Below are 13,608 nucleotides of genomic sequence, written 5' to 3' on the forward strand. Positions count from 1 at the left end.
AGTATGTGGCAGCCATTCTGCTAGCATATCTTCTCTATCCACCTCTTGCATCACAGGAGTACAGGATTGCTCTGTAATTTTTTTTGTCATTTCTAATGCAGAATTGGTCCCAGAGTCTGGTCAAGACACATGATGCAGCAACCTTGCTAAAGCTAAGCTGATTTGGGTCTGATCAATGCCTGGATGAAAGATTGCCTTGAGAACCTCATGCACGTGGAAAAAAAGTGGGAAATAAAACATAATAAAATAGAGACATGCGAAGTCGCTTCTAATCTGATGATGCATACAAACACACAATCGTAGTCCTCTCAAAAGAACAGCCTGTTAGATCAGGCTAGTGGCCCATCTAGTCCAGCATCCTGTTCACACAGGGGCCAACCAGCATTTGGAATGACAATATCCAGGTGGCTGAAGGACAGCTCTCACTAATAGTGGGAGAGATTGAAGCAGTTGTGGGGAGGCAAATGCAAGTCAACCTGGCTTCTGAGTGAGAGGCGGAATTCTGGGGAGCTGCATTTTTGAACCTGGATGGATATGAAGCTAAATATGAAGAGCAAACAGCTGTGGCGGCAGTAACAGCAGCCGCCGAAGTAGCAGCCGCCCCACCTTGGCAGCCTCTTCTCCTTGCTCCTCCGCCAGTCGGGGGCTCCTGGGTCGGCAAGGAGCAGCAGCTGCACCAACTGGGAGGCCTGATGGAGGTGGTGGGAACAGCAGCAGCCCCAGTTCAGCCACAGCCACTCCGAGAGGGAGCACTGGTGGCACTGGAGGGGGGCTGGTGGCAGGCAGGAAGACGGAAATGGTGCTCGAGGGCTCTCTGCGCAAATACACCAACCTCATCCAAGTCTGGCAAAGCAGGTACTTCATACTGCATGAAGAGGAAAACGAAAGGTCTCTCCTCTCTAAGTTACAAAATGGAGGACGGCACTTTTGGGAGTCACAAAGATCAGGTCTTGAAAAAGCTGAAAAAGAGCCTACTTGTGTCCTTTCAAATTGAGACTGTCTTACCTCCGGAGCAGAGCATAGCTAGTATAAAAAACCTGGCTGAATGCGGTTCTCTTATCCTGACACATTTAAATGTTTTTTCTTTTCTTTTAATAATGTTATTTGTTATTTAATTTTGAGAACTGCATTATTGTATTGATGTATTATGATGTGTTGTTATATTCGTGTTTTTGTAAGCCGCCTTGAGGGCCTTTTGGCCATAAGGTGGGGTATAAATAAATAAATAAATAAACCAGATGCCCAAGGGAAGTCTGCAAGCAGGACTTGAGTGCAAGAGCACCCTCTCCTCCTGCAGGTTCCAGCAACCAGTATTCAGAAGCACAGTGCCCCCGACTATGGAAGCAAAGCACAGCCATCATGGCTTATAACCATTCTCTCTAAGAATGTCCAGAGGGGTAGCTGTGTTAGTCTCTCGTATCAAAAATGAAGGGTCTTGTGGCTCCTTAAAAAGCTACCAAATTGATTCCAGCATAAGCTTTCATGGACTACAAAAACATACGCCATAATAAATTTGTTAGTTGCAAGGTGCCCAAGACTCTCTTCTAAGACTGACTTTTTTCAAGGCAAAAGCAGTTGTGCAATACCAAGCATACCCTAACCAAGCAGCCAAGAGCTACTGCAGAGCCAAATTTCAAGTACACTGCCATATATCTGTAAATTAGAGAAAGAGATACATTAACCAAAGGTGAAATTCACTGAGCCTGTGTGAAATCATTCTGTGTAATCATTCTTTCCTTTCAGTGAGATACACAGAGGGGGAAATAGTTGCATACACACACACAGAGAGAGGGCGGGGGGAACTGAAACAGCCACCCCTGGGACTTGGTATCATTTGAACAACATACTAGAGTCAAATGAGCATTGTAAACACAGGACACCAGATCAAACATCTGTTTAGAAATACCTCTATGAAAAAGTACACTAGGTCTAGTTGCCTGTTTGTACAGCTTTCCCAATCCCATCTCACATCTCTACCCATTTACAACTCAGTCGAGATCCCCAGTGAGCTAACACACATCTTCTAGAGCGCATCACACAGAACAGGTAAATGCAAATGTTCAGCTAGCAGAAATTTTCCATTATCTCTTCTATAAAGCTGGACCTGTTGCAATCTGATAGTGTTCAATTAGTTAGCACATGGGGACAAACAAAAAGGAAAACAATCAGCACATTCTTGGTTCAGCAATATCATAATATATGAAACCAATTAGATTTCAAAACCATGTAAAAGTTAATTTTGTAAACAAAATCAGGAAGAGGGAAAAATCGTTTTTCAGTCAGATCCCTTAAATGTAATGACTTGTTTACATCCACCAATAGCAGTTCCTCGTTTGTACGCTTATCATCTCATGATCAAATATACAACAGATGCTTTTCCCCCCTCCAAGTAATAAGAAACAAATAAAGTAGTCATCTGTGAGTTTATAAATGTCAAACCTCAGAGCTTAAGAGTTAGAAACTAGTCATATTTCATTTCATAAAACAGTATTTTAATTATTGTCACAATTCCAATTTTTTGATCGCTCAATTCCCAGTCCTGATTCCAATAGCAACAAGCTAGGAATAAGAACAGCCGAAAATGTTTAGACCACTTGTTCTCTTCCCACCCTGAACTCCACGTAGTTGCTTTAAGTGGAATTTAATTTTCATGTTTCACACATAGAGAGGCAATGCTCTGTTTTAGGAACATATAAGCTTCACTGATGCAACAACAGGTACTTCAAGACAGTATTTTGTGGAAGGGATTCAGGCGCATACTGGAAAATTTAGCTTTGGCCATTAAAGTAGATTAAAGTGCTCTGTTGCCCTAGCACAACAGATCTGCTTTAAAAAATAATGTGACTTTTTACAGTTAGGAAAGTGATGAGGAAATGCATTGTAAAGTGTGAGATGAATGAATTACTTAACAGAAAGATGCTCTACAAGCAAATCAGGATGAATGCTTATTGTCACATAAACTCCCCGCAAAGAAATCAGAACAAATGCTCAATAAAGACTAGACATAATCTAACCTCTCCATAAGCTTTGTGCAAGCAAATCAGGATGAATGTTCAATGAATAGGCAATCTGGAGAAGCCCCAACATATGCCATACATATTTATCTAGGAACTCAGGTATGCACAAGTCAGCAGATTTAGACAATAATTAAGGTTTCAATCCTATATACCCTTACCTAGGAGTAAGCCTATTGACCACCGAGACTTACTTCTCAACGAAATTGTACCTCTCAAAACACGCATTACTTAAGTGATAACATTAGAAGATCCCTACCAATTGTGAAAGTCTTCTGACAGAAGATTTTCAATCACTGTTAAGGGATGCATTTCACAGGGGACAGAGATCACCCAGGATCTGATTTGGAAAAACATTTTAGTACCAGCTCTTTGACAGAAACCAAGTCCTTAAACTAGAGGGTGTTCACATACCCTCAGCAATTGTGAACGTATGTCAGGAGTGGCTAAGCTCAAGTACTAAAACCTATTCCCTTCTGGGTCAATTTTTCTGGCCTCCAAGACCTCTCCAATTTTGATAGCAGCAGCAAAAAGGGGGGGAGGAGACACAGTGCTGGGATGGTGGGCACCCTAGCAGGGATTCAAATCAGCCTCCCAGGTCCTCACCTTAATCATTTGTTGAGGAAAGATGGAATCAACTGAGGAGGGGGATCTGCACCTGCGCCTACACATGAGTGTGCACGAGGGTGGGTGGGCACACTTATTTTTGAGCATACCCGCTACTGGCATGCAGCCCCACAGAAGCCTGGCTGAGGGTGAATAGCTGAGGCTTTTGTGCCCCCCACCCAGGTCAAAAATGTTTAGTCACCCCTTGACATATACAAATACTGCAGGTTACCACCTCCAATCCACAGGAACCAGTTCAAGATGTACTGTGTCACAAGGGTGCCAGAGAGGGAGGGGGGAACCCAGCATGTTTTCTCTCATTCTAGTGTAGCTAGCAAATTACACATCCAAGAAAAGTAAAGGGTAGTTCTTAGTCTCTGTATGGCATTATAAATTACTGGAGACTCACCAAGGAGCAGCTCTTAAGAACAGTCAGCAGGGATTGTGTAGTTTGAAGCATTCAGATTGGGTTCAGCAAACCAGGAATTACCAGGCTTCCAGATAACGATGGGAACAGTATGTTCTTGGGCAATGAAAACTTTCTAGTCAATTTATAGGCACCACTAAAGAAGCTAAACACTTTCACTCTGTTGTCAGGTCTATTTCATTCTAGTGTTTATTTAGAAACCCTTTCCCCCCCACTATGGCACTCTGGGAACTTAGAGTATAAATTAATTGTGGCCCTGATTTCAAAGACATTTCTATAAGGGACTGGCAACTGGAAAGCCCAGCACCAAATCTGAGCCCTGTTGCCAAGACCTGTTGCTATAAAAGCTGCTGATCCAGTGCTTAAAGCAGGAGGAGGAACAAAACAAAACAAAAAAGGAAGTGGAACAGTTTCATTTCAGTAGTAGGCCGGATTAATTTATATCCATTGAAAGTAAATGGGATGCCTTCTGACCCCACTTCAAACACTGTGCTGACCCATACAGCTTTTCTACTCTGGATTTGGCATCAGATTGTTGGGGAGGGGGGAGTCTTGGTCCAGATCACTTTCTCAAAATGGCCTGTCAACAAAACTAGTTTCTAATCAGGGTGTTACCACATTCTAGGCCTCATTCTACTGAGGCAGTCAACCCTGTGTCTGCGCTGTAACTGCTTTGGACCCAAGGTGAGGTAATCACATTACTAAATATGCCCATCCATACAAAAGGCTTGAGGACAAAATATATGGGTGAAGCACCCCCATTCCTAATGCCAGCACCCCCACCACTTCCTAAAAAGGCCTGTCTTTGAAAAGGAAGAGTGAGAACAGGCAGTAAGAAGGACTTGAATGAGAGATAAGAAACATCACCAGCCTTTCCTTAACAGGAAATGAAAACCACAGGAATTACAAATCTCATGTTCGCAGACAAGAAAGGATGTTCCTAAGGCTGCTCAGCAGCATCATTTTCAGTTAAGGCCAGGTCAGCAAGGCCAACCCTCTCTCCAATGAGCCTTCCTCACCACTGGTAATTCTCTTCCTCTTCTCAATGGTAAGGATTATTTGCTCGGGAAGGATTGGTCGGGCAGGCTCATTATCACCAAGGCTGAAACCCATTTTAAGCCAAACCCAGAATCAGAGTGGTCAGGGCCCAGATCAAACTGGGGTGAAGCTTTATGAAACAGCAAGGTCACACTTTGAACTTCGCTCAGTTCTGAATGTACCCCCATCACCAGTGCTAGATTATGGCCATAAGTGTACCTGTAGTACACAGTGTGGCATATTTGTACAATCGCCACCAAGAGCTGTGGATCAACCACATCCCAACAGAATGCTCGTCCTAGTACACAGAAATATAGGCTGCAATACTACACCAGCTGCCCTGGGAGTAGGTTCCTTTGAACTCAGTGGAACTTACTTTCAAGTCAACATGTATAGGACTGTGCTGTCACTCTCGCTTAAGTCCCCTTAAAAACAACAGGACAAGTTAGTCATTACTAAATGAACTCTCACCAGTTTTAAACAGGATTTGAAAATAACAAACTTTGTCTAGATGGGCACCATTCTATTCTTCTAAAACTATCCCTTCCCCATCCCATTTAGAAGCTTAGAATGTCAAGCACTGACATCTATTTTTTTTCCTTTAAAGTATTAGTAACTTTTATTATGCAGAGCAGAATTTGGCTAACAGCTTAAGCCAGCATTTTCATATTAGCATGTGAGAAAATATTTTTAGAATTTTTTGAAATAAAACCCTTGTATACAGCTGAGCTGCAGTATATTCATAGCAGACAAAAGGAAGTACTTTTTCATACAATGCACTGTTAACTTAGGGAATACACTGCCACAGAATGTGGCGACGGATGACCACTACCTTAGATGACTTGAAAGAAAGAGTGACACAAACTCATCGAAAATAATCATTAATAGATCTATTAGTCATGATTGCTTTTTTTTTTTTTTTCAATAATTTTTATTCAGATTTTCATAAAACATACAAGACAAAATCATAAAACATTCAAAGACAAAAAACAAAATCAAAAATAGTTAAACAAAAAGAAAAAAAGAAAAGAAGAAAAAAAAAAAAACAAAAATAAAAAATAAAGAGTAAAATATTGACTTCCCATTTGTCAAAGATCAAATCAGTTATAAGTCTATAATATATAGCAATCCTGTCTCTTAAGTCATATTATAAAATCACTTTCCTCCAGTAGTTATCTTACTTAATCATCAAATCTCATAAACATTACTTTATTCTTTCCACAAAAAGTCAAAGAGAGGTTTCAATTCTTTAAGAAATATATCTATCAATTTTTTTTTCCAGATAAGCATATCGATTAATCCATCTCATTACTAATTATGATAATCTTATTGTCATAACCATAGTCAAAATAAACATTTCAATTAATCCATCACATCAGAATCTGTTAGGTTCAGTAATTTCAGTAGCCATTGTTCTATTATCTCTATTAGTTCCATTTTCCATCTTCCATCTTCAGTAGTCTTGTTAAGTCCAGTAATTTCAATATCCAATCTTCCATTATCAGTATTCCATAATAATCTTGCTGTCAAAGCCATAGTCATATAATAAGAGTCTGATGGGAATTACCTCTATCCCAAATATTTTCTTGCCATCCATTCTGAATAAGTTGCTGAAATACTGCTGTAAAATCATATCTCTGTTCTTTTTTTCAAAATACACTGGGTCATCTCTTAAAAGTTTTTCCATTGTCACATGGCTGCAGTTAATTCCATAGATTTTCTCTATATTGGGCTCCATCACATCATTCCAGTCCAGAAGATAATCCATGCCATTGATAACTTTATCTCTAGAATCTTCATTAATTTCTTCAGAGATAACATTGAGTTCCAAACAATAGATTTTATTTCTAAAGTCCATAGACTCCAAATCTTGTTCCTGTTCCACGTTTGTTCCAATCTCCGGGATCTCCTCTCTCACAGGGACCCCTATTCCAGTCTCCAGGGTCTCCTCTCTCACAGGGACCCCTATTCCAATCTCCGGGGTCTCCTCTCTCACAGGGACCCCTTCCAGGGTCACCTCTCTCACAGGGACCCTTATATCTTTAATCTCCTGCTTCATTTTACTCAATTCAATTTTCGTTATCTCAATCTCATTCATTATTCTCTGAAACATAGTTATTTCCAGATTCTCAGCCACTTTCTTAATTGCCATTTTAAAAGAAAAATATAGGAAAACCACTTCTTATTTCAGCAACAATTGGGTTAATACTCCAAACTTGGTGACATCACAGTATAAACAGAGCAGACAGCCTTATCTCTCCAATAGTTAAGTAAACAAAATGCAGTTCCCAGGATCGAAGCAATTAATGGCAATCGTCAAGAAACAGATTCGTCAAAATAAAATAGACCAAAAAGAGAGTAGTCTCAAAACAGTATAATATTTTTCAAAATAAAAATTTGGAATAGAAATCCCTCTTCTGTGTGTATCTTTAGAATGCAAATCCAGGACAGCTTTTTGCAACAAAAACAGAGATAAGCTATTAATTAGTGCGTAGCAGAGAGAAGTTACGGCTCCCCAGTGAGATGTCAAAAACCGATCAATCTGGCAAATCTCTTTTAAACAGCAACAATTTAAGTCAAGTAAAAGAAAAATATAGAAAGAAGGGTGCTTGCCTGTTAGTGCGTTCTCTCTTAGAAGATAAGATGAACGTTCGCTTTAACAGATAGAGCTTGCTGTTGAAAATCCGTCCCACCTTCGTCGGCTGGACCTCGTCCCATAAATTAATGAGATCTGGTCGTCCCAACAAAAATAGGCTTTGAGGTTAATCTCTTCGTTTCTCCCTACCCGGGAGAAGTTTAATCAGTCAAAAAAAAAAGAAAAAACTGACTGATATATCTGAATAAGCTTCTTTTGAGGCAGGAGCCCGTCTCAAAAGCAGGCACAGGCTAAGTCACCCTTCCCGGAAGTCCAGTCATGATTGCTGAATGGATCCTCCATATTGAGATGTAGTACATGAGCGAATACCAGATGCCCAGGACACTTAATGGGGAAGAGCTGTTGCATTCATATCCTACATCTAGACTTCCCAGAGGCATCTGGGAAATCCCCTATTGGAAACAGGGTATTGGCCCTTTGGTCTGATTGAACAGGTATCTTGTATTTTCTTAATATTTCTGAGATCACGTAATAGAATGCTCTACAGGACTTTTTCCTGCGAAAATGAATGAAGGCAGTGGAAGCTCTCTTTCTCCTGACACATCTCAGACTTCAAAACATTTCAGTCACCTGACTGAAGACAGAAAGCTGCGACAATTTGAGAAAAAATAAAGTGCAAAGTGAGTAGTAAACGTGTTATTGCAAATCATTGTGGAATTTTGCTATAGTCTCAGACCATAACCTACAGCAGCCTTCCCCAACCTGGTGTCCTCCAGATGTTGTTGGACTCCAAACCAATCAGTCCCAGCCAATAAGGGATGATGGGAGTTGGAATCCATCAACATAAGGAGGATGTTGGCTATCCCAAACCTATAGCAAGGCAGGCCCATTATTTTAATAAGACTACACAGGAATCAATCTAGCTTGCAGTAGCCTTTGTAACCTGTGTCTGTTCACCCTATTCTTAGTATTTGAAACAAATACTTTTGTGACACCTTAAAGACTAACAAATTTATTATGGCATAGGCTTTGGTGGACAAAGGCCCACTTTGTCAAATCCATGAGGATTTCATTTTAGTTGCATCTGACAAAATGGGCTTGTGTCCACAAAAGCCTATGCTTTAATAAATTTGTTAGTCTTTATGGTGCCACAAGACTCTTTTGATTGTTTTTGCTGCATGGGACTAACACAGCTACCCCTCTATTAGTTTGAGTGCATGAATATGTCAGTAATAAAGCTAGCGATTAAGGCTGCTAAATGTGAACAGCTGTCTCGATTCAATGAAAATATTCAGTTTGCACAGAATTAATCATACACCTTAAACTAATCTTGAGAAATGGCATTAAGAACTGAAACTGCTTTTCTATACACTTTGGAACAAAGTCACATTCATCTGAGTGGACCTTACTTTCAAGTAAACTTAGGATCAGGTTGCACAGCTGCAATCTACTTTCTCCAAGACAACATGCCTCAACTTACTAAGACTGTACAAATATGTGGGCTATGCACTGTAACCTTGCAGTATCAGGAAATCTTTTTACAATTTGTTATATATATTTATTTTATTACATTTACATCTCATCTTTCTTCCATTAGGAATCTCAAATCAGTGTACATAGGTCAGACATAGACCAGACCAGCCTTGCTTAGCTTAACCATGTGTCCCAGCAGGTGATGTCCAGGATCAGGATGCAACTTAATAGTTCACAGAAAAAACACTTTACACTTGGATTTATTTTACCACATCAGCACGCAATTTCTGAAGAGAGTAGAAAACACGATCATTTCTGGATCATAAATTACTTCAAATTATACTAAGAAAAGAACTCAAACGTACAAATGTTTAGATAGGAAGATGTTTTTCTCCAACAGAAAAACAAGATTTTTCTTTTCTGGATTTGCATCATGCAGTGGAAAAATTATAAATAGGGCTAACACACTTGTGAAACTGACACAAGAACACACATCATCAATTATTTTTGCACCTGCTATTCCCTACCAAAACAAAAATAAGATTAAGACAGAATAGGAAAGAGAAAAAGAAACATTATTACTTACTCCTTAGAATACTGTAGTTTGTGATTAGCAGCCACCTCTCATTTGCACACACACTTTTTATGAAGTCTTTTCTTATGCAGCCATCTATTTACTTATCCCTTCTTCCTACTCTTCCCCCACACCCCTTTGGTACTGAATAATTGTATTGGAAAGCTATACTGTATCTGAGAAACATGGTTTGTTTGCTTTTTATATTTCCAACAAATCAAAATGTACTACCTTCTTTCAAACTAAAAGCCAGACTTAAGTTATGCTTAATTTTTTTCATCCTCAAACAATTTTACGATAAAAAGAAAGCCATTTCCCTACAATCCAGAATACAAATTTGGCTTGTAGATAGCACACACATTTATATTGTCATAGTCACACCACCTCTCACTCCCATAAAGCCTAACATGCAAAATTTTAAAGCCTGCCCATTCTGTTAAGAAAGTAAGATTTAATTCCCAACTAAGCCACAGTTCACACAAATACTTCTTGTGTTCACAAGCAGTCCTGGTCATCACCAACCATGCTCATTTACACAGCATTGGTTCAGACATGTACTTTCACTGGGTGGTTAAAATGGAAATGGACTGCCTTCAAGTCGATCCCAACTTATGGCAACCCTATGAATAGGGCTTTCATGGTAAGCGGTATTCAGAGGGGGTTTACCATTGCCTCCCTCTGAGGCTGAGAGGCAGTAACTGGCCCAAGGTCACCCAGTGAGCTTCATGGCTGTGTGGGGATTCGAACCCTGGTCTCCCAGGTCATAGTCCAGCACCTTAACCACTACACCACACCACACCACAGCCTGAATTACTATGCCCAGATGGGTCAACATAGAGCTTACTCCACAGACGTCATTTTTGCATCTCCTCACGTCACCTTAACATCCCATATTGTGGCATGAGCTTTTTTAAGGGAATCAGTTCACTCATTCTGCTACTAGTCACCAAGTGGTCAGTTGTCACATGGAGAGAAATCAAGGGTATCTGCATGTACTTCTGAAACTGGTCTTAGATGTGGATGGGCAACCTTTGATGTTGTTCTACTCCAGTTCCCATCAGCCCTGGCCAACATGCCCAATAGTCAGTGATGATGAAAAGTAGAGTCCAGCAACATGGGGGGGGCAGGTTTCCCAGCCCCACCTTAGAGAAACATCATGTGCCTACTGGACAACCATGGATAGTGTCCACAACGCCTCCCATTCTCATGACAGAATCCCCCACCACAATTATGGAAACTCCTTCAGGGCTTACCTCCCTGCTCACCATTTAATACACATAATTTTTCTGCCAGATCGCATATCTAAGGACCACGGAGACTTCTCACGTGTAATGCAAACAGTGGTGTATGAACTGGCTCTAGCCAAAGCGTGATAGCAAAACCACAACAAGAAGTATTTGTACCAATATTGTGCACAAGTACATATGGGCAACCCGGCTGCAGAAATGATGGACCAATTAAAAGGGTAACGTCGAAGGGTTGAGGGGGCAAGTCCTGGGACCCTAACGCGAACCACCCCCAGCTTCCTCCAGTGAGGAGCGCCGAAGGAGAGAGAAAACGAACTTTGCCGAGGAACCCGATCAAAGCGTGAACAGAAGAGGAGGGCCTTGACCTCTCCCCAGGCCGGGGGCAACCGTCTCAACAACCTCAGCTTCCTGAAAAGAGATTCAGGAGCCAGAGTAGTACGGCTTGCTGTGCCGCGCCAGCCAGGCTAGGTGCGCCCTTGGAGGTGGAGTAAAGCGCCTTCCGCCTTCTCAGCTTGCTGCGCAGGGCGGCCCAAAGGGAATCCCCATTCTGACGCGCAAGGCGTCGCCGCTGGCGACAGTCCCCAGAACTGGCACGTAGACCCGGGCTCCACTTGGCAACAGCGACTGCCCTAAAGCCGGGTTTAGCAGCACAACCGGAATATACTGGCGGGGGCGGCGACGGGGAGAGACCTCCTCGCAAATCGACGCTACGAAACAGGGAGACAGGAAGGGCGCTAGGACCGGGAGAGCACCCACCCCAGACAAACCCCGACCTCTCCCCCCCTTCCAAGCCACCAAGGAAGTAGGCTTGTGCGGTCACGATCGCCAGGCACTCCAGCAACGATGCACAAGCAGTCAGAGACCCACCACTGCAAAAGCCACAATACACAGAAAATTCCCTAGAACTCGCCGCCGCCAGCCCTCCATCTGCAGCCGGTGACAGGGCCCCACCTGTATGCTACTTTCGCAGCCCACAAAGCCGCTTTCTCTCCCACCACACCATCACCACCACCTCGACTCCCCGACATTGTTGCCTGCAACCCGCGCCAGCCCCGCTATACTCACATCATCAAACAAAGATCCAACGTTGGCTGTTACTAACAAGATCCCGGTGCTTGCGGCAGCCCCTTTCATCGCCATGATATTAGCCAAAAATAGTTGTGTGTGTGTGTGTGTGTTTTAATATAAACAACTAAACACACCTGCCCCAAATTGCACAAAATAATAACCAATCTCTATGGGAAAGAGAGAAATGGAAAGAAGAGGGCAATCGTCTGGCTGAAGAGTCCAAGGGAAGTTCACAGCACTGCTTGGGAGTTCTTGGTTCTTCCGATGGGCTTTGAGGAGGTATCACGCACTCTAGGTCTGCGGCGACCCAGGGGAGGGAGAACCTCTGATTTCTCCCGCCGGGGGCAGCAGGGACGCAGGCATCAGTGCTGAGTTCTCCGTCTCATGGTAGCCGGATGCCCCCCTCGCCCGCTTCGCAGCCTTCTCTCTCCCCGGGCAGGATGGGAAACAAGACTTTGCTCTTAGATCTCCCCCTTCGCAGCCATTAGGTTCCTACTTGGAAAGTTCCTCCTGCTGCTGGTGCTGGCGGTTGTTGCTGCTCGGTCTTTGCGCATGGCAAAGCCCTATCAAAAATACAAATACAACTCTTCTGCAGCGGGAAGGAGAGCGGGAGAGTGCCCAGAGGCGGCTGCAGCGTCCTCGCCAGGGACTCACCCCGGGCAAAAAGAAAGGGGGAAAAACCCGCTCGATGCAACCGGAGAAGCGACCCCTCCTCCGCTTCCCAAGCCTTTGCCCGCAGTAACAGAAAGAAGGGCAGCAGCGGCGACGACTAGATCGCTGCACTCCCCTGACGTCACGGGCCCGACACGACTTGTCTTAAAAGGGCAACGCCGGCTGGCTAGAGTGGCTCGGCCAAGCAAACTCAGCCAGGCTTCGTCAACGAGGGGGCAAAGGGAGACAGTAACGGGGGGGAGGGAGACTGGCATGTGGTTGCTTGCTGCACTGGGGAAAAAATCGTTTCTTTTGCTTTGGGTCTACAGCAGAGACGGGGAATTACGCAACGAGCGAGGATGCCAAACTGGCATCTGCAGCGTCGGAGTGTTAAGAGCAAGACGCCAAAAATATTGGTACCGATAATTAAACAAGAGCATTTTTATAGACTGTGCGCTTTTTTATGTTAAATTATACTTATTTTTCATCACATAAACTGTGCCATACTAACTATTCGGAAACAACGTATTTTTCCCCCCTGTGAATTCACTGAATATAAACTATACTAAGGCGGAGAAAATTCATGTTATTTCGACATTAGTTTAGCACCCAGTTTAAAAAAAACTCTTCAGGATAGGACATCTGGTTTCCTGTTGCCTCTGCATAAAGGGATGACATCACTGCAGAGATGTTCTGAATATTCAGGGGATTAATTAACGGTAGTATAATACAGTTTTGACACATAGGAAGATGGGAAGCTTGCCTTATACTGAATCAGACCACTGCTCCATCAAGCTCAGTATTGTTTACACTGGCTGGCAGCTGCTCTCGAAGATCTCAGGCAGTGGTCTCACCCTACCTGAATATGTTGGGGACTGAACCTGGGACCTTCTGCATGCAAAGCAAATTTTCTA

General features: G+C 42.7%; 1 protein-coding gene across 4 annotated transcripts in view; it reads right to left on the reverse strand.

Annotated features, from left to right (window-relative positions):
* INPP5A (inositol polyphosphate-5-phosphatase A) overlaps positions 1-12,823 on the reverse strand; it is a 390,659-nt gene extending 377,836 nt beyond the window's left edge. For 2 of the 4 annotated variants that reach the window (XM_061635629.1, XM_061635628.1), the window contains exon 1: positions 12,041-12,106. Coding sequence is in view for 2 of the 4 variants with exons in the window: in XM_061635624.1 (XP_061491608.1) it covers positions 12,041-12,115 (75 nt within the window). In the remaining 2 variants the exon portion in view is untranslated. Of the gene's footprint in view, positions 1-12,040 lie in introns of all 4 variants that reach the window. The other 2 variants (XM_061635624.1, XM_061635625.1) reach the window with 2 other exon arrangements.
* Positions 12,824-13,608: the final 785 nt, after the last annotated feature.

This window comes from Rhineura floridana, chromosome 7, assembly GCF_030035675.1.
Source record: "Rhineura floridana isolate rRhiFlo1 chromosome 7, rRhiFlo1.hap2, whole genome shotgun sequence".
Classification (NCBI taxonomy): Eukaryota; Metazoa; Chordata; class Lepidosauria; order Squamata; family Rhineuridae; genus Rhineura; species Rhineura floridana.